The sequence below is a fragment of the Etheostoma spectabile genome, chromosome 5 (assembly GCF_008692095.1).
Source record: "Etheostoma spectabile isolate EspeVRDwgs_2016 chromosome 5, UIUC_Espe_1.0, whole genome shotgun sequence".
Taxonomy (NCBI): Eukaryota; Metazoa; Chordata; class Actinopteri; order Perciformes; family Percidae; genus Etheostoma; species Etheostoma spectabile.
Genome location: NC_045737.1, coordinates 17,192,274 through 17,218,006, shown reverse-complemented (window position 1 = coordinate 17,218,006; position 25,733 = coordinate 17,192,274). Strand labels below are relative to the sequence as shown.

The 25,733-nt window shown below is 39.8% G+C and overlaps 1 protein-coding gene and 1 long non-coding RNA gene across 4 annotated transcripts in view; one reads left to right on the top strand and one right to left on the bottom strand.

Annotated features, from left to right (window-relative positions):
- nos1 (nitric oxide synthase 1 (neuronal)) overlaps positions 1-11,623 on the bottom strand; it is a 44,690-nt gene extending 33,067 nt beyond the window's left edge. Inside the window, exons 1-4 of one of the 3 annotated variants that reach the window (XM_032515193.1) lie at positions 11,389-11,623; positions 7,392-8,176; positions 4,666-4,765; positions 1,312-1,449 (exon numbers count right to left, since the gene is read on the bottom strand). In XM_032515193.1, coding sequence (XP_032371084.1) covers positions 1,312-1,449; positions 4,666-4,765; positions 7,392-8,113 — 960 coding nt within the window. In that variant the 5' untranslated portion in view covers positions 8,114-8,176; positions 11,389-11,623. Of the gene's footprint in view, positions 1-1,311; positions 1,450-4,665; positions 4,766-7,391; positions 8,177-11,388 lie in introns of those variants that run through there. The other 2 variants (XM_032515192.1, XM_032515191.1) reach the window with 2 other exon arrangements.
- Positions 11,624-17,891: 6,268 nt separating this feature from the next.
- The window catches only part of LOC116688966 (uncharacterized), a 21,955-nt gene continuing 14,113 nt past the window's right edge, over positions 17,892-25,733 (top strand). The window contains exons 1-2 of the long non-coding RNA XR_004331896.1: positions 17,892-17,993; positions 25,012-25,014. This is a non-coding gene — a long non-coding RNA (uncharacterized LOC116688966). The remainder of the gene's footprint in view (positions 17,994-25,011; positions 25,015-25,733) is intronic.

Below are 25,733 nucleotides of genomic sequence, written 5' to 3'. Positions count from 1 at the left end.
TATACAAATTCTTGTATTTTGGAATTACTCAGCGCAAAGAAAAGACATACAATATATTGAAGCCTACTGCATAATGTCTGATTCATTCCAGTAACATATATTGCAGTGAATTCTAAACAGTAGAGAGGTGTCCTTGTTTTACATAAGACAGCAATACATAAAGATACTTGTTGTTTGTGTATTTTAGGTCATTGCTTTGCAGGTGACAAAGTGTGTTTGTTGGTTGTCAACCTTTGCTAGTGTGATGGGAGGAGTTGATTTGACACATGTATGAAGGGATTTGGTAGATTTAATGTATTTTGAATGTGAAATGAACTGCTGTGCCAAGCTGAAAGTTGGTTAAGAGAACGCTATTAGTAGTTTTGAAAAAGTGACTTAAGTATCGAGAAATGTATCCTAGCAACTTTAAAAAACGAATGCCACAGATACAGTATGTCTGTCACGTTTGCCAATCTGAAAGCTGTGACTATATACAAAGGTTGAAACGCAGGGCTTCTGCCGGTCATACGTTTGTCTTGTTGGTATGGGAAGTCATGTTAGCCTGTAATTTGTGCCTCATGTTCACCTTTTTTGCACTTTTTTTTTTTTTGGGACAAATCAGATTAGGTCTCATTCAAACAGGAACCAGAACCTCTAAATTGTTAACTGTACAATCAATGTGCAAACAATGTCTTTGTGCAATTGTGCTTATTGACCAGACCATTAGAAATTAGTTGCAACATCTATGAATTTAAAGCACAAAATTAACCATAAAATTGAAAGAACTAGAGTTAAAATTTTGAAAAATGATAATCAAACTGTGGCAATTTTGAACACTGAATATTTTGTGCTTTTGGACTATTTTTTGACTATTTGAACAAAACAAGCAATTTGAAGATGAGACGTTGTACTTTAGAAAGTGATTATGAGAAATTGAGATTTTTTACTTTTGATATTTAATAAACTGATCAAGAAAAAAACAAAACAGTAGATTAAACAATGATAAAATAATCATTTGTTGCACTCCTATAGCCAACACACAAATGGCAAAAATAGGCTAAACCGAATTTTAAATAAAGTGGTTTTTGCAGGGCTACTGTATTGCATTTCTGTATTTCTGGTCCTTTGCTTACAGTTTTTTTTCTAGTGAAAAGTGTCAGGGCATGGAGAAACAATAGCACCTCACAGCCTTCATAAGATTTACCACTGGTGTAGAAATCCTGGCTTTTACAGGATGGCATGAATCACAACATCAAAATCCCTCTCCTCCTCCAGGATGGTTGCCTCATGGACAAATGTAAACCATTAATTACTGATTTCCACATGCCTTACCTTGCTGGAGCTGTGGTGGAGTGTGTCGCTATAGACAGTGCCAGTCTCCCAGTTCTTGATCTTGATGAAGCGGGGGCATTTGGAGGGGCTGCCGTTCTGCAGCGACTTAGTGGGTGAGGTCCTGCCCTGGGCCGGGGGCTGTAATAAGCACACAGCCAATTACACATGACTCACTGCTTCATGCCTTTTTACTGTGACTGCCTAATAGGTTCTGACTTTTTGACACCTTTTGTGCGAGCTGGATGAGTTGTTTATGATATGAGACATACTGTGGTAAGCTGAAAAGAGACGCAGCCCTTTTATTGTGGGGAAGTGGATTTGAGTACCACAAGTAGACATGAATTGGCTAGTTTAAGATAGGGAACATGAGTAATATCTGAATCCATTGGGAACCATTTCTTCTCAAGTAAAATCAGTGGATATAAAAGGATAAAGGCAAAGGTAGAGGATAAAGGCAATCAACATTTAACAGCAGGTTCATGGCAAGCTAACTCTTGGCTCACTGGGTTTTCCAATTCTGTAACTATTGACTTATGAATGCCTGCAATTTAACCCCAAAGCCAACTGTAAGCGTTCCTAGAAAAAGGCACAAAGTGATTGCCAGAGTACAGAGAAATCAATCCCACACGTTGGAAGCGCTTTCATTATCCCCGAAGGCATTGTTAATTGCACAGTAGAGCATCTCCTGAACAACAGTGTCACAATCATCATGCTCGCAGGGGAGATGAATACCACAGAGTCAAGTCAGTTGAGTCGTGTTGTCATTTTGCATCCTCTCAAACAGCAGAGAGGAATAAGGTGGATTGAATTGAATTTGATTTTGCACACACAGAGTAAATAGCTTGGTTTCTGTGCACCAACAGCCGTGACCTCAACTTTGTGGCTCAGATTTGGCACATTGCTATCACTGAGGATGTGGACAGGAAGAAAGATCATTGTACCGTCAAGAGAGCTCTCAGTCAAACAGGCAAATAAAGTCAGATACAGAGAATGAAAACTTGTTAAAAGAAAAAGCAGAGCAGTTGTCTATTTGAAAATAAATGTTAGACTTTTTCCTCTGACTAGAACCTATAGCTCTGACATTTACATTTAATTCTTTTTTCAATAATGCCAACTGCAGGTTTCAGAGAAGCCTGTTTACATGAGCACCCTGTAAATGTCAATTTATTTTTTTCTTTATTTATCCATGTGCACTGATGTCAATTTTAAATGTCAGAGTCACTGTGGAAGGACAAACATCTTTTTTTTGCCCCTGAAGAAATTTACTTGAGAGCGATGTAAGCCATGTAATGAGCTCTAAGTAAATGTTCAAAATCACTCCCTTGGTTTCACTTAATAATAATAATAATAATAACCACTCAATGAGAATGCACAGTCAATAGTATACTCAGTAATCAGCAGTTACCAGAGAAAAAGTGTAAGGACTGGATTAAACTGTGTTTATTTGCTCATGCGTAACTTACCATGGTTAGCATGTTCAGCTAGCTAGCTCATGTACAGTAGTAACCGAGCCTTACTTCTAAAGCCAAGGAGCACATTGGTATTGTCAACTTTAGTTTGTTGGGGTACAGGTAATGTAAAAAACAACAACAAAACAACTCCTACAGTATTGCTAGAACATTCACTTATATAGTATTTCCCAAAAGGAAGTCAGTCCAGGATGCTGACATTAAGAGTTTAGGCAGAAGTCAGCATGCGAAAACAGAAAGCTTGTAGCGTGGTTTTGCACTTGCAAGATACAACACTGGCTGAAAATGTTAATTAAACTAATACAGAATTGTCTATGACTGTTAAAAGGCTATATCTTATAGAGGGGCAATGTTAAAAAGATAAAAATTATTTTCCTCTATTTTTTGCTAATGCACAAAGTACGTCCAGCCTGCTATATTGGCACAGTTGTCCCCCATGTAGTCCACATTACTGAGGGAAGTTGCTGGACCACGCATGCACGTGTAAATCATGCGTCAATCACCAAGCCTCAATGCCAAGAATAAGGTGTGGATGTAACAGAAGGGAGCCTTCCTGGAGCTAGAAAAGAAGATAAAGCTAATCTGATGAAGATAATTTCATAATGAGGCTTAATGACCAAAGTGTTTCTGGTAAATGCAGTAAAAGTTCCTCATGCAGTCATCAATTCCAACTATCAATGAGAAACAGAAATGACAAGAGCAAGATGGGGTAAATGGGAAAAGAGAAAAAGAAGCAAGTGATCCTGACATCCACAGAAAATGAAAAAAGTGCTACTCAATAAAGTTACTTGACCGATTTATGGTTTGACATCTGGCACCTTATGCAGTGGTGATTAAGCTGTCGCATGTAAAAATAAAAAAGGAGGCACAGAGGCGTATTCTCTGTTTCAATGGATCATTGAAAGTTGATGTCTTCAGAACTCACTAGCCAGTGGAATTTGACACAACATTCTGCCATCTTTACCTTTACAACAGGTTTATTAAACATTAAATTATGCAGCAGCATGTTATTTTCAATGTTATTTTGAACATTTTGTATTGTATTTTCTAAAACTACTTAGTGTCTGACTAGAATCTATCAAATCAAACACTTAACGATGAGCCAACAAAGTTTGCATCACTGTCTAGCAAAATGCCTGCAGGGTAATTTCTGAGTGCACACTACCAGCAAAGAGATATGGCTTCTTACAACATAATCCATACATATCCTCTCAAACCGCCGTCACCCACACATCCCACTCTCTTCCCTTACGCTCACACAAATATTCTTACAAGTATGCACATAAACACTCGTCTCTGCTGGTCTGATGGGCTGGATCATTTCAGGGGCCACATTTGATAGTGAGAGATGGATCAGCAGCTGCACATATTCATTAGGCCTCCTGAAATGATTTCGCCCCATCCGGTCTTATTGATGGGAGCTTGAGCAACGTCACAAGTGGGTGGATAACGTGGACCATGTGGAGATTATCCCCGTCACAGACACTCAGACCTGTGACCAGACCATTCTGTATGGAAGGCATAAGCTGGATTTAACGCTGCAACAGCTTTGCCCCCGGAAGAATCTAATGCCTAGGTGATGGGATCTTAAGCAAAGGCTTTACTACTATGTGCAAAGAAGCAACACAGATGTGCGTGCTCGGTTTCTGAAAGCATGGAAAGTGCCAGTAGCGTGGATTATTGTGCACAGCTAAAAAGCCAGAGAGGCAAAGACAGACGTGTTATACAGCTGTAGAGATTCACTTAGCAGGCCTGCTCATGAACACTTGAAAACACATCCGCAAACAGACACGAGGATATTCAAGTTATTGATCTAAGAGAGAAGAGTTGCACTAACTTATGCTTACACATTCATTTCAAGGGTTGAACATTTGCTTCATTTTACCTTGTCAGTGTCAGCGTTGTGGAGCACCACCGGCATGTTTTCCAGCATTCTGTTATCTGATGCCAGCTGAGGAGATGTGCCATTTCCCACGCCAAGGTCCCTAGAAGTCATACATAATTTTCTGTCAGGTGTGTGTGCTCACATCTGCTGGAAAATAGCTTTCTCTCTCACACACACACACACTGTCACACACACACAGTCACACACACACAGTCACACACACACAGTCACACAGCACACCACCACACCACACACACACACACACACACACACACACCTTTACAAATAAATAAACCCTGGACTTGTATAGTCTCCAAATTGCTATTCCCTGCACGATTGTCAGCACACTCAGGTGTTTTCTCTGTTCAGGCCTTCACGGATGTGTAGACAGAGCTTGACAGGCACCTCTCGGGCTCTTGTGAGTTTATTTGTTTGCACCTGTTGCGGTGCTGCAGTGGGACAACTTGCTGCTCCTACATATACTAGGTCAGCCTCAGCAATCTCTCACCACACCTCTGCCCCCAACTTAATTCTAAAAAGAAGTGGGTGTAAGCCAAGAACTACAAGAAAACCCTGTGAGTGACAAGTGGAAGACAAGGACTTTAATTACACAATGTGTATTTATATTGGATCCGTGATTTCAATTGGCCACACTTTGATTGTTTAGTTTCTCTGGGAGTAAATGAAAAAAAAAAAGTTTCTCTTTCACTTTTTCACTACATGTTCCTAGTTCATCCAGGAAATTAAAACTACATTTAGGTTTCTCGTCATTGCCCCACTTGTTTGGCTCTATCTCTGCATTTAGACTGGTGAGAAGAGGCTAAGCCTTGGCCATTTTAACAGATGTATGGTTGTACAATCAAATGAAGATGACCTGCTGGATTGCTGTCTTTCTCTGAACATAAGAATACACTTCACTACACAAACCGATCACCCCCAAAAATAAAAAGCACAGGATATGAGCAGTAAAAGATCACACTGAGCTATAACTATATGATCCTAGGAGACTAAAGGAGAAGGAGAGATCACTGTGCTGCTGCTGTGGCATACCATCATAAACGCCCACAGATAAATCGCCGTCTACTGTCTTTTGCACTCCCTAACTATCTTTCTCATGAGCATGTGTCCCTCCTCCCGTTCACACTTTCTGTCACACTGAATTTCTTTATTGTTGCAATTTGCATGAGCATTTTTTATTCCCACAATTCAGAGGTGGAGTTCAGAAATGCAGAAACAGCGAGAGAAGTTGCATGTGTCATTTGTTATTAGATCTGACGTGGAGCATCAACGGACTCACACTGAATTGTGAAATTGTAACTGCTTCTGCTCTGAAAACAAGCAGTGATAATGTGCCAATCAAATCCAGGAAAATAGTCATCAAGAAATCATTCGAGGGATGTTATTTTACAAACGTACCCAGAAAGAACCATGTACAATTGACTGTTCTTTTCAAAATAACCTTTCTCGTGGGCTTTTACTTAGAACTTAGAATTTTTCAGAAAGCCTTCCTTCAAGGCTATAAAAGATTATAAAATTAATTTTCAATTGGTCGTGGGAGTACAATAGCAGATAACAGATACGCCAATATCAACATTACATTGTGCAGAACATTAAGACAGAGTTAGGGATGGAATATTGACTGAGCCTTATGAAAAGTTTGTTCAGAGTGAACACTTAAAACAAACTTAAAGCAATTTAAGCGCAAAATATGAAAGGAGACATTGTTGCCAATTTCACACTTCTCAACGACCAGCTTGCTGAAACTGCTGCAAATGACCTCCACAACCAAGGACTGTCTGGAAGAAGTTTTGCTCTTTGTGAGCTGCTAATTGCATAATGACACGTTTAAGACAGTCACAGAATGCTAATTGGGGTCTACTATGTCACATTAATTAGGATTAATGGGAATTTACAGCAATACTTGTAATGCAAATACAACTGTCTATCATAACATTTTAATATGTGAACTTTAAACATTAAATTAAGGCATATTGCAATATTATTTGGCTACATGGTAATCATGCTCAAGCCAAAAATGCATCTAAATAACCTCAAACCTGGTCCAAGAAAGGACGTTTCATATTAGATACAGTTGATAGATAGATAGATAGATAGATAGATAGATAGATAGATAGATAGATAGATAGATCATCCCGAAGGAAATTTTAGGCATTCAGTAGCTAGACAACCGTAACACAACACATATACTGTACACACATATATCACACATACATAAGAATAAAAAAATCACCCACAGATATGAGATAGAAAAGCTACAGTTTGTTTAAACAAGTTTACATGAACCTAATTAAAGCAGTTGCCCCAGTAATTGAAGAATGACAACGGAAAGGGTCATGATGAATGTTGTGAGCAATTTTGTCTTAATTGAGGTGTTCTAGAGACCAGCGTGCATGATGGTAATTACCTGGCACTATACACTGAGTCATATTAGGTAAATAAGAGCTGTCTGCAGCTGCTAATGCAATGCAGCTGGGTTAGGTAGTTTAGGGACTGCACAGCGGCAAAGTGAGTGGGAAGACTTCCGTTCAATCAGGGGACCAGGTGTAGGCTCTTGTGTCAGCCAGTAAGCACTTTGAAAAGTCCCTGGCCTGTATCGTGATTCTTATTCTACCAGGGTTTCAACTTCGACCCGCACTGTAGAAGGAAACAAGCACAAAGACAGTTTAACTGTGGGATCAATAAGGCAGTATCACATCACAAATTACCGGGCCACTTGAATCTCAGCATCCCTTCGCCCCGCATTCCTTTGGCCTTCTCCATTGATCTCCTTTTTGCTGTTTTTGATGAGGCGCAGCACTGGTTCGATCTCTTTCATCAGCTCGTTGTTCTCCTCCAACCCGTTGCACAGGAGAGAGCCGCGGCTCCCATCCCTCATCAGGAGGGGGTCCTGGGCCTGCACGCCTCCCCTCTGGAGGAGGGACTGGGTGATGGATGGAGAGGACAGGTTCTCTATGGCCCTAAGCTGGGGTTCCTTGTTGACCTGCTGCTGCTGCCCAGGGCTAAATGGGCTGAGAGGGGAGCAGTGCTCGTAGGACTTTGAAGGTGGGAAAGCGGGACGTGTGACCCTCACTGTGCGTTGACGGCCATCTCCAGACAGGGTGGTCTCCAGGTGGGTGGTGAAACCCTCAGGCCCACGGAGGATCAGCACGGCGTGGCTCTCGGGTGACACATTCTTCAGTGTCTCCAGAGCCCGTTCATAGGACAGGTCCACCAGGGGCTTGTTGTTGACAGCCAAGACGATGTCGCCCACCTGCACCAGGCCGCACTCCTCTGCTGCGCCACCCCGGATAAGGTCAGACACGATGACAGGCGGCTTGGACACCCTCTGTTTCACCAGAAATCCCAGACCACCAACCTTTCTCTTGAAAAGACGCACAGAGATGATGTTGGGCTGCAGCTGGCACACTGTGGCCTCTGACTCCTGCATGGCGTCTGCTTGCAATTGTGTATGTGTGCTTGCTTTCGACTGTATCTGTCCCCAGGGATGTTTCTAAAAAAAGTGACAGAAGGAGGAGGGGAAATAGAAATTCTATTAGTTTTAGAGGAAATTACCTATAGTGCGTGCTTTGTTTACAGTGTTGATTTAACATAAGTCAAAGAGGGTATATGAGTCATTCAAACAGAGTATAACATTACAAGGATCATTAAATGCTCCTGAGCTACGGATGCAAAATACCATCATGGAGATGAAAAATCTATTATCCAACTGATCAGTCTGGCTCGTACCTCTGTGTTCTTCAATATAAGCATCAGTCACCAAACATTGTGTTAAACTCTAATGTTTCAAAGGCTAATTTTGGCTTAGCTACATGAAAACTAGAAGACTAACAGGTAAACCACATTTGGAAAAGGCATCTTTATTGAGCCACTGATGTGTGTTTCTCATCTGGTGAAAAGTAACTAAGTATTTACCCAAATACTGATTACAATTGTGTTGTACTTCTTTCGTGGTATTTTCAATTAAGCTACTTTATACTTCTGTTCCACTACATTGTACTTTTAACCTTGCTATGTTTATTAAGCAGCATTCGTTACAGCAGATGAAGACTTTCAAAAGGAAAAAAATGTGTGAACAGTTTTTACACTATGATGCATTATAGATAAAAAAAACAACCTAGATAGGCTTAAATAAAAGCAGTTAACATGTTAAGTGTTAAGTCCAGGACTTCTACCATAACTGAGTATAACGGAAAATTTTTACATGATAGGATTGCAAGGTGAGATGAAAAAGTTTGGGTTTTCCACTATTTTCAGCCGATTTAAGTTTCAAAGAAGTGTCTGGTTGAGAGATAGGAGCATTTCAAATCACTACCTTTACTTATGTTGTGATTGGCTGCGATATTAAGCATAAATGGGGCTTAGAAGAGCAGACACTTGCTAATTGCTAGGAATGTTTTCAATGAATACAATGCTTAGGTTCACTCAGAGGAAATGCCAACACTTCCTTGTCTGAAACTCTTAGCTTTCTATTTAGCCTCATATAAATCATGTTCACACGTGTCTGCATAATGACAACTTAACTGTTGAGCGGAAACAAATAACAAGGCATGCGACTAAGCCGATTCCTCTGCTCCTCGAGCCTTATAATTTCCCCCAACGTGCCTTATTCTTTCTGAATTCCGGCCCCGCATCCAAGACGCTACACGGTGATGTGTTTATGCTTTGATGCACAACAAGGCGTTAGTTGTTTTTTTAAAGTCGTAGTATCTGGTCGTGTGGGTGGCGTCACCTGATATTGTCTCTGCGCGTGCTACGCAGTCAGTATGTTGTATGTACGAGTGTGGGCACGAGGAAGGAAACTATTCAGCACCAAGGTCAGGGCTCCGCTTTTACAACAGCCTCTGAATGCATTTTGTTATCTTTGCTCCTATGCAACAGCTCAGTGACTTAAAAAAAAACAACTCTTTCCAACAGTCAGAATTCAGAGGGAATATGCCCTTGAATGTGTAATGCGTTTGCGATATAAAACGAACTTCTCCAGAGCCCAACAAGTGTGGCGCTTATGTTAATTTGTAATTGCTATGAGTAAAAAAAAAATGTTATCGTTCAACCGATTCAACTCCACATCCACTCATAATTTGCATATCAGTGATAGCGCACATTAAAAGGGATCAGGTCCATATGTCAGTGGCTTGAAGGAAAAAAAAGTGACGCACTGACTGAACTGTCCTGGGGCAAACGCATAACTTAAGTAAGAGACCCTTTAATCATCATGCTTGGTAGCTGCACCCTACGGGGATGAAAATATTGCCAATAACGGGTGTGAATATTGATGGAAATGTGCTCTGAATATCTTTTTTGAGGAGGGGGGGGGGCTGCTGCAGTGTCTGGCTTGGATTTCTTCATTACAATTTTAACTAGAACGATTTTAGCCCCCCCAAAAAAGCACATTTTACACCTGCTTCAGAGCTAAATTGACGTTTCATCAAGAAAAGTGGACGCATGCAGATTTCAAATAATCATTGTAGGCCTACGTGTGTACATTGACAAGGTATGTCAGCCTGTTTTCAAGTAGCCTATAGCATTATCTACAGTCATTTGGAATAATATTAATTAGCAATTAATTTCTGGTTTGTTTCTCTGGTAACAAAGAGAAGGAATGTCTTTTTTTGGAAAGTTTGAGCTAGATTTTACTTTTAGGTGGCGTATGTGCACAGAGCTTTTATTTTTCATTCAAACACATGTGGTTAATTTTCAAATCATTTTCAAATTCAAAACTCTGTTGCATATTTCTGAACAGAAGATTAACTTCTTGCTCTGCCATGAAGCCACTGCTGAATTATCAAAGTGGGCAACCGTCCATGGGCCAAATGCCCACGCGATCCATTTCTTTAGCGTTTTATGGAATGATCACACATTGACTAGGGGCCAGGTAATATTTCGACTAGCCGGTTTTCACATTACAGTCGGTGTGCCCCATATTTAACAGGTTAATCCGACCATGCATTAAGTAAACAGCTGAAGTTACAGTAGTTATGTCAAGTGTCATCATCCCTCAGCATGCAACAGCAACAAAAAAACTAACAGGCCAGGGTTCAAATCTTCACCTCCACAAAGGCAATGCATAGGCTAATCAGACAGATTAACCAGGTGGTGCTACATTTTTGCTCCTTTACTGTGAAAACAAGATTTTTCTTTTCTTCTGATTTCGGATGTCAACAGGAGTCTAAACACAGCATACAAGCAGCTGCAGAACTGCGTGTTGCTGCTCAGAGAAAAACAGTTACCCATCAAAGAAAACTGAATGCCATTTTATTTTGCTAAGACTATGTTTAAATGTAACACGCATTTAGGACTTAAAAATGCAAGGAGAAGTCATTAAAATGTAACCAAACTAGGTTTCATTGTGCACTGTTCTGCTTAACGCAATCGGCAAAAATGGACAATGTGTTCCGATAAAGCATGCATTTGAGTATTTTCCCAGAGCAACAAGTTCTGTCGACACTTTTGTTGGCAAAGAACGCAAAGAGCAACACCACCAATAAGGCTGAACACGTCAATATGTTGTGTGACAGAGAGATTTGTCAAATAAAATAAATAATCTGTAAGTCACAGATTTCCACATTAGTTCAGGAACGCTCCATCTATCCTCAATGATCGCTCTTCAACATCCTCATCCACCAGGGGAATGCGCAGCCTAATTTCCCACAGAAACACGAGAACAAATAAAGCGAGTTGAGTGAATTCAAATGAACAACTCACCCCTAAGAACTATTTCGCTGTTACAACGACCTGCTGCAGTGAAGTTTGGATCAAACTCCTGCGCTCTCCCTCAGCAATGGCTGCACAGGTCTTTCATCCCAAAAAAACCGTCTCCAACTCGCAGCGACGCGCTCTGCCTCTCTAGAGAAGAGGCACGCTTGTGCCTTTCTGCGCACCGGGGCGCCTTTTAAATGCAGAGCAACGGGAGACACAGTGACGAGCTGGGAGAGAGCCGTGCGCGGGCATTTAAATGAACTGTGGGTGGGTTTAGTTGTCTCGGCTATATCGTCATCACTCAGCATGCAACAGCCGACTCTCCTCACATTCACACTCCCCCTTCTGTAAGGTAAGCACGGTGTGTGTGTGTGTGTGTGTGTGTGTGTGTGTGTGTGTGTGTGTGTGTGTGTGTGTGTGTGTGTGTGTGTGTGTGTGTGTGTGTGTGTGTGTGTGTGTGTGTACTTTTGATTGTTATCTTCTTGAACTGCATTAACTTAGGATTTGGGAGGGGTGTGGGTAGGGGGATAAAGATCTGGTCTCTGATCTGCAATGGAAACTCAACCGATAAGGCTGATGAGGAGGAGATTTGACTGAAATTCAAACTCTGGGGTTAAAAAAATCCTCCCAATAAAAAAACCTTGTTGCAATGTTCTATGTTCTAGTTGTATGTTTTGTAAAAAAGAAAAAAATAATAATAAAGAAAAAGATGGACTAACAATAAGCCTTGGCATTCATGAGAAAAAGCATGTCCGACATTCCCGTTGTGCACCACACAAATAAATGAGCACCAGAAAACCTAGAACCAACAATGCAGAGACTGACTCAAACTGACGGCCTTTTCACGAAATTGTTTTCAAAAGCAATGACTAGATCTGAAATCAAATCCATATGATTACAGTAACAGGGAATAGAATAAGAAAACTAAAATTAAGTCTTATGTGAAAATGTACTTTTAAAGTAAGACATCAGTTTCCAACTCATCAGTTGGAAAGTTGTGTAGCGTTTGCTAGCCTATAGAGATTGAAGGGAGCTTTGTTAAAACACAGTAACAACATAACATAATTTTTGTTTTCCAAGTATCGGATTGATTTTTTGCATGCATCAGTCTTTTTTATATTTCAAAAAGTGCAAACATTGCTCCTATGAGGGTCAAACTAACTCTTGTCAAAGACAACCCACAGGCTACTGTTTCACCTCAATTATTTCAGAGCTCTGTGTCAACACTTTTGAGGTAAACTGTTGGTTTAGCTCTTGCGTTTTTTACAGAAAAAAAACAATAGAAACGCAAGGTCCTCCTGCTGTGTGCCATCCACTCTCTACATAGTGGATCTCCCTAAAACCCATTAGCAAAATATTCTTTTCTGTAACAAGTTCTGGCACTTGCATTCTTTGTTTGCGACTTGGATGTTTTTCTCGTCTGACTTGTTGCTTTGTTGGAAGACCTGCTGACCCGTGCTACGGATTGATGTCATGTCCATAAATACTACAAACAAGATTGGTGACAAAGCGCAGCCCTGGCGGAGGCCAACCCTCACCTGGAGTCACGAGTCTGACTTACTGCCGAGAACCCGGACACAGCTCTCGCTTTGGTCATACAGAGATTGGATGGCCCTGAGAAGGGACCCCCTCACCCCATACTCCCGGAGCACCTCCCACAGTGTCGCCCAGGGGACCTGGTCATATGCCTTCTCCAGATCCACAAAACACATGTAGACCGGTTGGGCATACTCCCAGGCTTTCTCCAGGATCCTTGCGAGAGTGAAGATCTGATCCGTTGTTCCATGACCAGGACGGAATCCGCATTGTTCCTCTTCAACCCGGGTTTGACTATTGGCCGAACCCTACTTACTAGCACCTACCAGGGAGGCTGAGAAGTGTGATACCCCTGTAATTGGCACACACACCTTAGGCACTGTCCCAGACTTCCACGCAATGTTGAAGAGGCGTGTCAACCAAGACAGCCCCTCCACACCCAGAGCCTTCAGCATTTCTGGACGGATCTCATCAATCCCTGAGGCTTTGCCATTGTGGAGTTTTTTTAACTACCTCAGCAACTTCCACCAGGGAAATTGACAACAATCCCCCATCATCCTACTGCTCTTCCTTTACCATAGATTATTAGTATTAGCTGGATTTAGAAGTTCCTCAAAATGCTCCTTCAACCACCCTTTCACCTCCTCCTTTGAGGTCAACAGCATCCCATCCTTACTGTACACAGCTTGTGTGGTTAAAAATACAATAAGGCCTTTGTTTAGAAATCTCCTGCTTCCTTTTACTAAAGGCTGGATATTAACACAGGTTTTCCAGTGTTAAAAAAAAACTGTGACCCATCAGAATGGGTGCTCTGTGGCCCTGTCTACCTGCTGCAAATCATTATGTGACTGCGCAGGAAAAAAATCAAACCAGGGCAGAGGCCTTACTAAAAACATATAAAAATGGCTTCAGAAACATTAAAAAGTAACATATAGTCAATTTAAATGTCTTTTGACAAAGTAATGATGCAATCACCACTTGTCCCATGGTGCTTAGATAGATAGATTTGTCCCTAATTTTACACATTGCTTGGTTATTGTGTATGGTATTTAATTCAGATGTATTAAGTTGTAACTGTAACAACAATGAATTGTTTGTTTCTTCATACTAGCCTTTTCTGAAGTTCCTTTTGTTTGGTCCACCATGCAGAAATGTTTTGGGAGGAGCCGCCCAGCAGCATGGTTTATTTATGGTATTGATGATGTCATCGCTGACATCATGGGATAGAACCAAGTCATGGGTGTTTGGTTTTTTTGCAATTAGTTTTCATGTGTTGGTTAATAGGTTTAAGGGGGTCATTGACATGAGTCCCAATCCTCATGAGGTTTTCTTTATTTGTGTAAAATGACCACAAATTGCATCAAGCTTTGTCCAGATTTTGGTAACTTTGGTCACTTTGTGTAACCCCTGTAAGTGACGCAGCCTCCCTCTTGAATTAATAACTATGAAAATATTGCTCAACTCTCCATAACAGTGTGTACATTACTTCGGTACCCTAGTGGTAACAAATGATGTCACTCCAGACATTACAACCGCTTCTCTGCATGTGACCGCTAATTAAACCTTTTTTTCCTCAGCAGTTCTTAAGGTTCCCCCCAGAATAGAAGAAAATAATTACCTCCATTTATCAAAACGGCAGAAAGTCCGCCTCCTGTTTGTGCTCTCTGTTATCTAGCAGATGACGCACAGACATTTAGGTACTGTAGTTACATATGGAGCCTGCGTCACACAAATTTATTTACCTGTACGGTGAGATATTACCTGGCACAGTTCAAAGTGTGTGTGCTTATTCATGCTGTGAGATGAGAGTGGCCTTGCCTTGCATCATCTATCACTTTATGTGTCGACATGCAAATAAAACAGAGTGAAACTCCTGGATATTACACACATGCGCACGCACATACGTAAACACCAAAATAGTAGGGCTCAATGATAAAAAAAAGAGAGATTTCTATGAATCCACTTTAAGGATGTATCTTTAGACACACGCAAAAACTAATTCAGTACACACATACAACTACATTCCATGGTCGGCCTTTTCATTATGTCAATCACTTCCTGCTTGAGTGGTACCATCTGCCCTCTCATAAAGCCACACACCATGTGGATAACTGTGCAAAGCCCCTGCTTAGCCCTGATACGTCGCACATTGCCCAGAGTTAAGACTCCCTGGTTAAAATGACATCAGTTTTTTTTATACATCTCCTCCTCTTCCTGTTTGTCCCTTAGACCCTTATTATTTCAAATTAAAAAGAAGAAACCTTTATCCTTTGCATGTTGTGTGTGTGTGTGTGTGTGAGTGTATGTGTGTGTGTGTGTGTGTGTGTGTGTGTGGCTATGGGAGATGTTTTGTTTGCATGACTACTGGTATATCGTAATGTTGCGTGAATATGGATGCCAATGACCTCTCAACACACGTAATTCAGAAGGACCATAATTCACAGCTCTATATTTCAATTCAGTCTGTTTCACGGGAAGGTCTCCGTGCTATCAGCCTATTGAACCGACAGCCATCGCATCACCAGAAGATTATACAGTGGCACGTGCAGTGTACCGAGGATCTGACTTGTCCTTGTAATACATTTAGAGGAATTACCAGCATTATCACAGAAGGAGTGCAGGCATATCTGAATATGTGTAGTAACTTACAGATGCATACACATCATGACATTCTTTGTGCAGGTATGTCTTGACTTGCCTTGTCTTACAGAGCTTTCCCATCTTACCCTTTTCCAACACCCTTGTGTTTAGGACAAAACCTCTGTCTTTTGTTTCCATGCCAACTTTTAATTAAATATCATCCTCGTGTCATCGTTTTTCTGCTTCTTGTTGCATCCATTGATATTATTTGACACTATTTAACAACATTCCTAAAACCATTCTGCTTATTTAATGTGCCATTAATTCAACTAACTGTTTACAGCCACTATTTACACATTTTGATTATATACTGTAGATGTGTAGTGTCAGTTGTGGAAAACATTGACCAATATGATATATAATTAAAAACATCCAAAAACGTATGTTGTTTTTGGTTATTTTGTTGGTTTTGAATGATCCATTTTTCTACGTATGTATTTGCATTCACGTTGGTCAGATGAAGAAGTAAGTAACGGTTTGTACTTTTGTCTTGATAACAAAAATGGGGAAGATATACAATCTCTTGTAGTGCACCCCAAGGATTCTTGGGTTGCACTACAAGAATTCCTTGGCCACCTATGATTAGCCCTGCTAGTGGTTGTTCCACCACTTTGGTCCAGACTGAAATATCTCAACTATTCAAAGGAATGCCATGAAACTTTGCAAAGACAAGCTCCCCAGGGAATGATTGATTTGGTAACCACTTTACTTTTTTTCTTGCACCACCCGAAGGTTGACATTTTAGGGTTTTAAGAGAAATATCTCAACTACTGAACAACTATTGAAAGGATTGCCATACAAATTGAGAACACACATTTATGCCTCGTTTGGGATGAATTGTAAATACTTTGGAGACCGCTTACCTTTTTGTTTAGTGCCATCATTTGGTCAAGGTTTGGTGCACGATGCAACATGAAGAAAGTGTTGATGGAGGCGTGTGGTTGTTTTTCTTAAGAGGTGACTGTTATATAGCTGTTCTTCTGTTTTATTGTGACTTTTGTTTATCACGTTGTATATGTTGGGTTTAAATGTAGGGATTCATAGATGTTCTTATTAGTGACTCTATATTCTTTTTGTGCTTCTTCTGCTCCCTTTCTGTTCATTATTATAGTGGTTTGTTTATTTGTTTTTTAATAGGATTTTCAATTATTTTTTCGTTATTGTTACACTTAACATCTATGTCCCTTTCTATGTCATTTTTTACTACTACCATCATCATCATCATCATCATCACTTTATTTATAAAGCGCTTTCACATCAGCAATAGCTGAACAAAGTGCTGTACATGAAGGCAGCAAACACAGATAAAAATAACAGTCACAATATCATAAAAATAATAAACTGGGGGTGAAGATCTACCCAATAACACTATATAAAAACAGATAAGATCAAGTCTCAGTTTGGGTTGAAAGCCAAAGTGTAGAAATGAGTTTTAAGAAGAGTTTTAAAAATCGGTATTGGTATATCGGTATTGGTAATCGGTATACCAAACAACTAAAAGAGAACTTAAGACGACTACCTTTCGACAACAAAAAACTTGTAAGCTTTAAATTTAAACAGTAAATGACTTCCACTAAAGGCAGTTTTGCGTCTGTCATTTTGAGATATATACCTACGCTTGTAAATGCAAGAGACATAATGAGCTTATTCAATTCTTTCCAGACTTGCCAGGTTTATTGCTTCAGGCAACTGTACCTCACTTTGTCTGTACTTTAGTTCTGTATGCTTGTCAATGTTAAATTGCATTACATTCTCAAGATACTTAATTGACAGATGGCCTCTTTAATGTATATTTGCTTTTTAACCCCCCCCCCCCCAAAAAAAAAACATACTGCAGGGTGGGGCCAGGAATAGCTGTGTAACAAAGAGTACAAAAGGGTACAAAAGGGGATCACTAAAGATGAGAACAAAAAAGAGAAAGTTAGTCCATTCTGAAATTTAGGGCGTGGCTTTTATGAAATCATATTGAAAAACATAGCCAGTAGGATTTTTACTCAAGTAAAAGTGTAAAAGTACTGGTTTCAAAACTACGGTCACTTTCTGACTAAGTATAAAAGTAAAAGTAATGGAAGGAGAAAAAAATAATGTCAACATGATTTTTCAAATTATACGGTGAGTTTTGGAAACAATTAGATCGTGATACTGGGGTTTTTCCAGGGGCAGCCAGGGCTGTGGAAGGGTTCGCTGGTCTTCCTGCTACCAACCTCCTCGCTGGTGCTTGGTTGGGACATTTCACTCGAGTTCTCTCAAGTCCCTGCCACGGACATCTTCGTATACCTCAGCTATTTCCTTGTTGGAGTATAACGTGATTTGTGTGCAGGTGCAAAGGATCACATACAAACCAATAGGGTGTCGGAATGGTTTATGTTTATACTTCTCATCCAATCACAATCAAATTCACTCTATCCGGATGGCATGATTTATCTGGATAGGTTGTTTTTTTTAACAACAAAAAGCTGGAATAAATACTAACCAAACTGAAATAGGAGTAACAAGTCTATTAAAATTTAAGGAGTATAAAGTACAGATAGATATATAAATAATAAATGTATTTTTACTTCATTACTTACCTCTGGCGGCAACTAAGAGCTACAAAGCATTTTTACTGCCTATCCTGTGGAGGCGGCTTTACTCGTTCGACTGGATAGCCAAAAATGATGGGTTGATTTTTGTTGGTAGGAAACAGGAGTAACAAGTCTATTCAAATTTAAGGACTATAAAGTACAGATAGAAATATAAATATTTAAAGAAATTTTACATCGTTACTTACATCTGGCGACAACTAAGAGCTACAAAGCATTTTTACCGCCTATCCTGTGTAGGCGGCTTTACTTTTTTGACTGGATAGGCAGTAATGTTGGGTTGGTTTGTGTTGGTAGGAAATAGAAGTGACAAGTCTATTGAAATTTAAGGAGTATAAAGTACAGATCGATATATAAAAAAATAATAAATGCATTTTTACTTCGTTACTTACCTCTGACGGCAACTAAGAGCTACATAGCATTTTTACCGCCCATCCTGTGAAGGCGGCTTTACTTGTTCGACTGGCCAATAATGAGGGGTTGGTTTGTGTTGGTAGGCAATTTGATTTGCATACCTGGCTTCCTCAGGAAATAGTGAAATCTACAGCTGTATACTGCATGCATGACTGCAACAGGTGCAACAAAAATTATTAGGCAAATTTCTACTAATCTTAGTGTTGGTTTGTTTTGGATTCCTGCATGTCCATGTTTTACGTTGGTTTAAAGCCAGCCATATAGATGGAATATATGTGCCAAATGAGTACTGTAAATAAATGTAAATTAATTTCAGAAAAAGGTCATTTTGGGAAACTGAAATCTTACATTTTTTTCATTTAACTAATCCATCAAAACTGACCCCATTGTTCCTAAAAACTCCTACTATATAAAAGAAATGCTTACTATTGTGAAAACGTTCTCATACTTGCCTGACTTGAAAGATAGGTATACTGGATGAATTTGTGTATTATTTTGGTTTTGTATGCTTGTTTTCTTCAACGAATAGCAAAATCTACGTCCATATACTGAACGCAACCGGTGCAAAACAACGGTTTTATAATTCCAAGGGACCTTAGTGGTCTCTGTAGTGTATATCTGCTTTTTAACCCCCCCAAATCATACTGGGTGCGGCCGAAATAACTGTATAGCAAAAAGTGCATGATTCCTAATGCTGTTCACCAATCTGGCACAATCTGGTACAAAAGGGGATCACTAAAGATGAGAATGAAAAAGAGAAAGTATGTCCATTCTGAAATTTAGGGCGTGATTTTTATGAAATCATTAAAGTGCTCATATTATGTTTTTTGTCTTTTTCCCTTTCCTTGTATCTTTTTTGTGCAGTTTACAAAGTGAAAAGCAAAATGTTCCCCCCAAAGGGACTTACCATCTCCAACAGAAAACACTGTTCACAAAGTGCTCTGAACAGCTCTACTGTTGTCCAGTCTTTACTTCTGTGACGAACGTGCGTCTATCAACAAAGATGGGAAAGAAGTGAGATGCCTCACTCGGTACCTAAAACAGAGAGCTCAACACACAGGGTGAAAAGAGGAGCTGCAGCAATGTGGTGTACAACAAAAAATATGGTGTCTTTTAAAAATTACACCACGTAAACCTATTCTTATATAACCTCTAAATACAATTATGAACCTGAAAATGAGCATAATATGATCACTTTAAGAAAAACATAGCAAGTAGTATTTTATCTTTTAACAGTTTAAGGCTTTATTGCCGCTTTCAAAGTAACAGCAAAAGTTATCATTCAAAGACATTACCAAATAACTAATTGTAGATAAAATAAAGACTTTAATTAAATAGTAGAATAGACGCCAAATATGTAGTGTAAATATCCTTAATTTCTGAAAAGGTTATTATGTGGAACTGCAACCTTAAAACTTTTTGAACTAGGACCTTTTCCATGAATTATGTACCATGGGCAAATTGATATGTTATTGCGCCTCAGCTGTGGTATATGCTAAGGCTCCACTTAAAATAGAAGGATTTACACTCTCTTACTTGCCTGATTTGAAAGATGGAAATGATGGGTGGGTTTGTGTTGTTGAAAAATATTTGCGTTGGATGACTGGTCTTTTTCAGAAAATAGAGAAATATACATCCATATACTGACTGCGTGACTGCTACAAGTGCAAAACAATGTTATTAGACAAATTCCACTAATTGTATATGTAACACGAGGAATCACTTGTTCAAATATGTGACATGTTTTATTCATACAATTTATTACAAAATGCATGTGCAGTTCTATTTCACCTCCCAAAAGACCTAAAACTCATTTTTAGTAAAACAGGTGGGAAATTCCCAGATGGTACAAGGTAAGAAAAATTGTTTTTGACACTATCAACTCCTGTAGACGACGTGTAATACATTACCTCCCCAGCATGATGCTTAGTGGCTGAGAAGTTGTCAGCTTCACTTCGTGTGCAACCGTCTGGGAGAATTCAAAATGAAGTGGGCAGTGCAGGCAAAATGGTGATAAAATGAGAAGGTCTAAATATGCAAGACGAGGCCTGCCGTTTTCCACAGGCTGTAATGTGGACAACTTTTTCCTTTTGATGTGATCCAGTACATTCCATCACTGTGGAGTCCCTGTAGCTCCTGGGTGAAACTGAAAATCTGGAAAGCCCAGTGGGCCAGTGCAAGGCCAGAACACAGCCGGGGCATTTCATGCAAAATCTCTCACTTAAAAAGAAAACACCCACTCTTTGTTGGCATTGAGATCGTCTTGTGACCAACAAATTAAGCACAGCTAAAAGTCAACGATGCAGAGCTAAAGACAGAGGATTGCAAAGAGCTAAGGGCAGTGCTGCGCATGGTAATGTACATTTTGCACTCTGCCAAGGTAATCAGGCAAAAGCATTATCAACACAGATGAGCTCCACTTTGTTTCTCGTTTCTTAGCTTTGCGACAGACTGTTGACAACGATAACGGCCTGTGTGGTGTCAGCCCCAAAATGCTTGTGGGTGGTATGCAAGCGCTTGCAGTGTTTTAGAGGTGAGAAGTCTTTTATCCAGACCATATCATATTTTACTGAAATCCACTTGACATTTTGAATGTTTTATAATGTGCAGTGTCAGACAAAAACTGTAGCACAAATTCAATAATCTGAAACATTTTATGTTTTGTGTCCATTTTACTTTAAAAAGATTTAATTTAGATTCTGGAGTGTTTAGATTTTTTTCGATATTGGTATATCGCTCTCAGGGGAAGTACTGGAATTGTTGGGTCTTTGTAAATTATAGAGTGTGGTCTATACCTACTCTACCCCTTGCACAATTGTTACAAGTATACATTACACACAATGTGTTTTTGGGGTTTTGGTGATTCACACTGAATGTAAACATTTTTGTTTGTTTGTTTTTGAGAAAATTCCACAGGCGCCATTCAATGCTTTGAAGCAAAGGACAAAAAAAAATATTTTCAACTTGATTTACTACAACCTGACACATAATCGTAAGGGTTCATTATCCAATACATCAACCGTCTGTCCAGAGACATAACATGGACATTGTGTGAGCCTCTGATGTGTTTTGCAACACACTCTCAATCATGACCTCCCCAAATTGTTGTTAAAAATTCAACCTACTCATTTGTTTTTATTGGGCTGGTTAATTTGTTGTATTTTTTCATGGTTCAGGATACCTAAGTGTCTTTAGTTCTTTCCCAACTCGGACATTAATAAAAACTGATCTAACATTTATGTGTCGAGAAGAGTGGATACCCACCCAATTTGACTAAAGTTTGCACTGTAAAAACCAGAAGCATCGTGCATGACCTTTCAAAAAATGTGTTATGTTAAAAAGAAAGTGACATAAGCCTTTGTACAACTCATTTTCCTCTCGAGCCCTCTTTATAATCTGTCTCAAAAGCAATAGTTTGAGCAAACACTGTGAAATCCTCCTGCAATTGAAATCGTTGGGCATGATGAAAACTGAGGAAGGAAACCTTTTACTGTATTCCCTAATGGCTGGTGAGATTAAGGTGCTTGCCTGGTTTTAAACTTTTTTTTTAAATAATCCTCCTGAAACAATGACTATAAACACAATGTGACTGGCTACATTATAGTCCACATGAGGATGAGGCTGCTTTGACCTATTAGGTTTAGACCATTAGAACAAGATTAGGAGTTGAAACATCTTTCCGAAATTCCTCTGCAGAATAATAAGGTTCATAATCTATAAGTCAGAGGATGATCCCACTGGTGCTATTGATCTCTAGAACTTTAAATTAGTTTTGCAAAAACTTCCACCAAATGAGCGTGCATATGAATTCTGTTTTGTGTTGCAAAGGTCTTAACAATTGATGTGGTCATAGCCAAAAACCATAACGGCTCCTGCAAACATCTATGAAAATGTTAGAATCTCCGTGGAATAACAACAACACACATTATTTGTTGTGGCTAATGGCATTATCCATGGAATGTTTCACATTATTGTCATATTACGGATGCTACTTCCACGTCCATTTTCACCCCGCCAACAACCTTGCTGCATAAAGGAGCTCACTGATAGCTTCATCTTTCAAGATGATGTAGATAATTAATTTTAAATGCAGGCTCTTTTCTAACCCTGTTCACATGTACATAGTTGTTTTTCCAAACTGAGACATTTCCCTTCGTTTATGCCCTTTGTTTACATGCAAACAGAGAATTTGAAACCGATTCTTTCAAAAAACTCCGGCCAGAGTGGAGATTTTGGAAATCTTCGTTTGCACGTTTGCCGGTAAACTGAGATAAATGAATGTTTAGGCAGCCGACGTCACAGTATGCGCCAGAGCTCGCACCTACACCAAAAGTGCAACCTCTGTTTGCATTTTCAATTGGCTACAGTGAACATGGAAGCATTCAGAGTAGCAGTCACATTTATTTTGGTGCAAACCCTTTTTCGTCTGTTTGCATTCTCAAATACAGCTTCTCCATTATGTCGAAGAGCAGAGACAAATGAGTGCTCGGAGTTCAGCAATCTTGTAACAACTTCTCCTCCCACCAACAAGAAGAGCCAGTCTGCGTCACCGCCAGCATAGCCGGTTTTGGGTCCGACCTGGGCGAACTGCTGTCTGGTGGGAGAACTTTGAAAGTGAAGTGGTTGTCCCAGAGGAGTGTTGTGAACATTTTTGGATGTCGCGGTCATCGCTGCTGTCATTCTCCAAATTGCTGCGTCCCTACATCAAGGCTGAGATGACCGTCATGCTGATGTCATAAAAAGTTGCCTGCACCTTGTATTACCTGTCCGACGAGGGTAGACTGCGTATGACTGCGTGGCCTGAGAGCGTTCACGACGCCCTCATTTTTGCAATTCTGGACTCAACGGCCATCAGAGAAATGGAAAAATCCCACGTCTCAAGCAAATAGTTGAGGATGAAGAGGCCATACCAGTGTACTTACTTGGAGATCCTGCATACCCTCTGCTCCCATACATTGTGAAAGAATATGCGAATGGGGGGACCAATGCTCAGGAGCAGTACTTCGTCTTTGTGCCATACACGGATGGTTGTCGAGTGCGCTTTTGGGAGGCTGAAAGGCCGGTTTGGAGCCCTGAGAAGAGCATCGGAAATTAACCTTAACGACCTTCCCTTCATCGTATATGCATGCTTCGTTATGCATAATTACTGCAAGGCTGCTATGGGCACTGTGAAGGACACCAGGGTTACCGAGGCGATTCAATATGACAGGGACAAACAATCTGCTGAACCACCAACTACCAGAGAGGGAATGTCAGCTGAAGGGAAGAGGGTCAGGAGAGTCCTGACACAGATCCCTGACCCATAAAGGGACCTCAAGTGTGTGTTTAACAAACATGTTGAAGTAGCCTACTCTGTTTGAATTTAATATACATTGTAGTACAGGCTAATGTTTGTGTTTAAGCATTCTTTACATTTTTCTTCTTTGTATTTGATACTTACCAGTTTTGTGGCCTAGGTTTACGGTAACAAATGGTCAGTGTTTTTATAGCTGCCCCAGCATACTTTACCGTGTGAGTCCTCCACCGCCATACATGTGGAGCAAGAATGCTTGCAAAACACAGAGAGGATAGTAGACCTTATTTGTTTCTGTCCATTAACCTTTGGTAGTATTGTAGTAATGCCTATCAGATCATTGAGGGGAAGACCAAACAGGATGAAATGCATTGGTTTGTGAAGGTTCCTTTTCAGAATGATCAAAGTCAACAAGATCATGTTGCAAAAAATGGCAAAAAAAATTAATTGCAAGACCAAGAACAAATATGAGATCATTTCCTCCAGGTGGAATAATAAATGGGTTGACGGTCAACTCAGACCTGAACCCAAAAGATTTGTTCCCCATTATTTTTCTCCACTTGTTGTAGATCAGTATGAAGAAAAATGGTGATGAAATCTCATTAGGAATTGTTCTAAAGCAGTAACTAAAACATGCCAATGCAACATAAAGTTCTGCATGAACTGTCCTGCCCATTCTTTCTTATTTAATGTTACCAAAGTTGTAGCCTTTTCCCTCTGGGATTGTCACTGACTTTGGAAAGATGAATAATGTCAGGATAACTTTATGAGGTTGAAGTATGAACTGTGAGATACCTTTGCTTTTAAAAAAACTAACTATTAAAACCCAACAGTTATTAAAGGAAATTACGTTTGTTTTAATAGGCTAAATCCACTGAGGTTGTTCACCTGAAATACCACCATGACCAACAACTTGGTGGAAGGGTATACAATACCATGGCCTAAGGAAGAACCCATTACATTTTGGAGCAAATCCGCATCACGGGGCAGACACACAAAAAAAGGTTTTACGGGCATAAGTAACCAGTGGAGTAGCATGACTTTTCTACTTCGTGGGGCTACGGCTTCAAAAGTACCTCTGTGTATTTTGTCCATCACCATTAGATATGCAGCTGTGACCCAGAATGCCACAGACACATTGATGGGTGACGTTTAAACGTCAAGTTTGTGATAAATTATAAGATTTAACTTACACAGCGTCACCCTATGCCACCCAAATTGTGCATTATAAAATAAAATAAATAGTGGTTGCAACATAACTTTAAGAGTGGTCCTGACTAGTGGTTCTAATAGTTTTAGAAACATATCCAGACGTACATATATATAGTGGTTGGTGTTTGTGGAGGTCTGTGCTCTCTGAGTAGTCATCTTGTCAAATGCATTTATTATACAAAGTACATTTCATTTTCAGTACATTTCAAAGTACATTTTGCCCAAATGTCAAATTACTAAACTACAATTAAGTCATGGTACTATAGCAGAAGACACTAAAGTTATTGATTGTTGTGGCTAGTCAGTATTGGTTTGAAATGTTTTACTTTACTTTAGTTGCCTTCAAACAACTACATTTATTTCCATTGAAAAGATGAAATGTGATTAGATATATGTTTGCAGGATAAGGAACAGGTTAAAGATGTAAGAAACAAATAAACTGTTTCAAGTGACATGCCCCCTTTACTTTGCATGGTTCAGCTCAACTCGACTCTACTCAACTCAACCCACATTTGGTACCAGGTAATTTTCTCTTTTGTTTTCCACTTCAGATAGTAGGCTACCCATCAATGTCTGCAGGGTTCTTAACAATTGTCATAGCGATCGTGGCTCTTGTTGGATCCTTTCATCTGCAACAAAGCATGTTGTGTGTATACATAAATATATATATATAT